General features: G+C 35.1%; 1 protein-coding gene across 1 annotated transcript in view; it reads left to right on the plus strand.

The window, feature by feature from the left end:
- Window positions 1-580: 580 nt before the first annotated feature.
- LOC125369550 overlaps window positions 581-1,811 on the plus strand; it is a 16,258-nt gene continuing 15,027 nt past the window's right edge. The window contains exon 1 of the mRNA XM_048372321.1: window positions 581-1,033. Coding sequence (XP_048228278.1) covers window positions 581-1,033 — 453 coding nt within the window. The remainder of the gene's footprint in view (window positions 1,034-1,811) is intronic.

Raw genomic sequence — 1,811 nt, forward strand, 5'->3', positions numbered from 1 at the left:
TGAAGCTCAAGATGTTTTGAGACATTGTCATTCCTTGGATGTTGGAGGACACTTCGGTGCAACAAAAACGACATCTAAGGTACTACAATCTGGTTTTTGGTGGCCAACTTTATTTAAAGATGCTAGAGACTTTGTTCTTACATGTGATAGATGTCAAAGAATGGGCAATATTACTAAAAAACATGAGTTGCCCTTAAAAGGAATCCTTGAAGTCAAACTCTTTGATGTTCGGGGTATAGATTTTATAGGTCCATTTCCTAGCTTTATAGGTTACAAGTATATTCTGGTCATGGTGGATTATGTTTCAAAATGGGTGGAAGCATTGCCAACTGTTACTATTGATGCTAAAGTGGTCAAGAAGATGCTTAAGAAAATTAATTTTCCTAGGTTTGGTACTGCTAGGGCATTAATTAGTGATGGAGGTTCCCATTTTTGTAATCATATGATTGAGGCTCTCTTAAAGAAGTATGGAGTACCACACAAGGTTGCTACTCCCTATCACCCATAAATAAGTGGGCAAGTTGAGATCAGCAATAGAGAGATGAAGTGGATCCTAGAGAAAACGGTGTCTTCTTCACGAATGGATTGGGCATTAAAGCTTGATGACGCTTTATGGGCGTGTAGGAAAACCTTTAAAACCCCAATTGGCCTTACTCCCTATCAATTAATTTATGGGAAGTCATGTCATCTCCCCGTTGAATTAGAGCATAAGGCATATTGGGCAACAAGGACTTTGAATTTTGATGTGAAGAAGGCCAGTAGGAAGAGGTTACTTCAACTTAACGAATTCGATGAGTTAAGAATGAATGCTTATGAGAATGCGAAGTTATATAAAGATCATACTAAGTTGTGGCATGATAAGCATTTATTTAAGAAGGAATTTCATGAGTGTGAGCTTGTTCTCCTTTTTAATTCAAGACTCAAGTTATTTTCGGGAAAGTTCAGGTCACAATGGTCGGGTCCGTTTAAAATTATGAAAGTTTATCCTCATGATGCGGTTGATCTTGCCAATGGAAAGGGGGAAATTTCTAAGGTAAATGGACATCGCCTTAAGCCCTACTTGATCGGTGATGTAATTGATACGGGCTGTTCTATCCCTTTATCTACACTATAATCAAATTGAGGTAAGGCCAAGCTATAGACCCTTAAATTTAGCATGGTAAGATTAACACAATTTTTTTCCTTAACTTTGATATACATTTTTACATTCTTTCCTTTTATTTCATTTTACTTCATTTTGTTTACTTAGAGTCATTACTTCACTCTTTCTTAACCCTTATTTATCATATTATTTTTGCTTTAGATTACTTTCTTTGCCTATTTAGTTTAAGTGCCTTAGCATTGGTGTCAAAATAAAAGGTGGCGAGTCGTCACGAGTCGACGACTCGTAACAGAACCTAACGATGACGACTCGTAATAGAAAGATTAGGTAACAAGTCGTCACATGTTGATAACTCATTATAAAAGGCTTTAGTGATGAGTCCTCATACATTGACGACTCATTCACTCACATTAATATTACCTATAGTTGCATCATCTATATTTATCCTTATCATAGCATAGTTTAATTTTTTGTTTTATGTGTTATACATTTTTCCTTTTTATTGTTCATTAATTTTTTTATTCTATTTATTCCTTGCCAAAATATAATTTTATAACTTAAAAGTTGTTTCTTTTCCAAGAATAGACATGTTCTTTCACATCTAAACACACTTTTCCACTATCTCTTACACCTCTACCTCTTACACCCCTATTACATCTATGTACACCCTTTTGACTACCCAATCTCACATATCTTCATATCCAATTAA

Source organism: Ricinus communis, chromosome 3 (assembly GCF_019578655.1).
Source record: "Ricinus communis isolate WT05 ecotype wild-type chromosome 3, ASM1957865v1, whole genome shotgun sequence".
NCBI classification, from domain to species: Eukaryota; Viridiplantae; Streptophyta; class Magnoliopsida; order Malpighiales; family Euphorbiaceae; genus Ricinus; species Ricinus communis.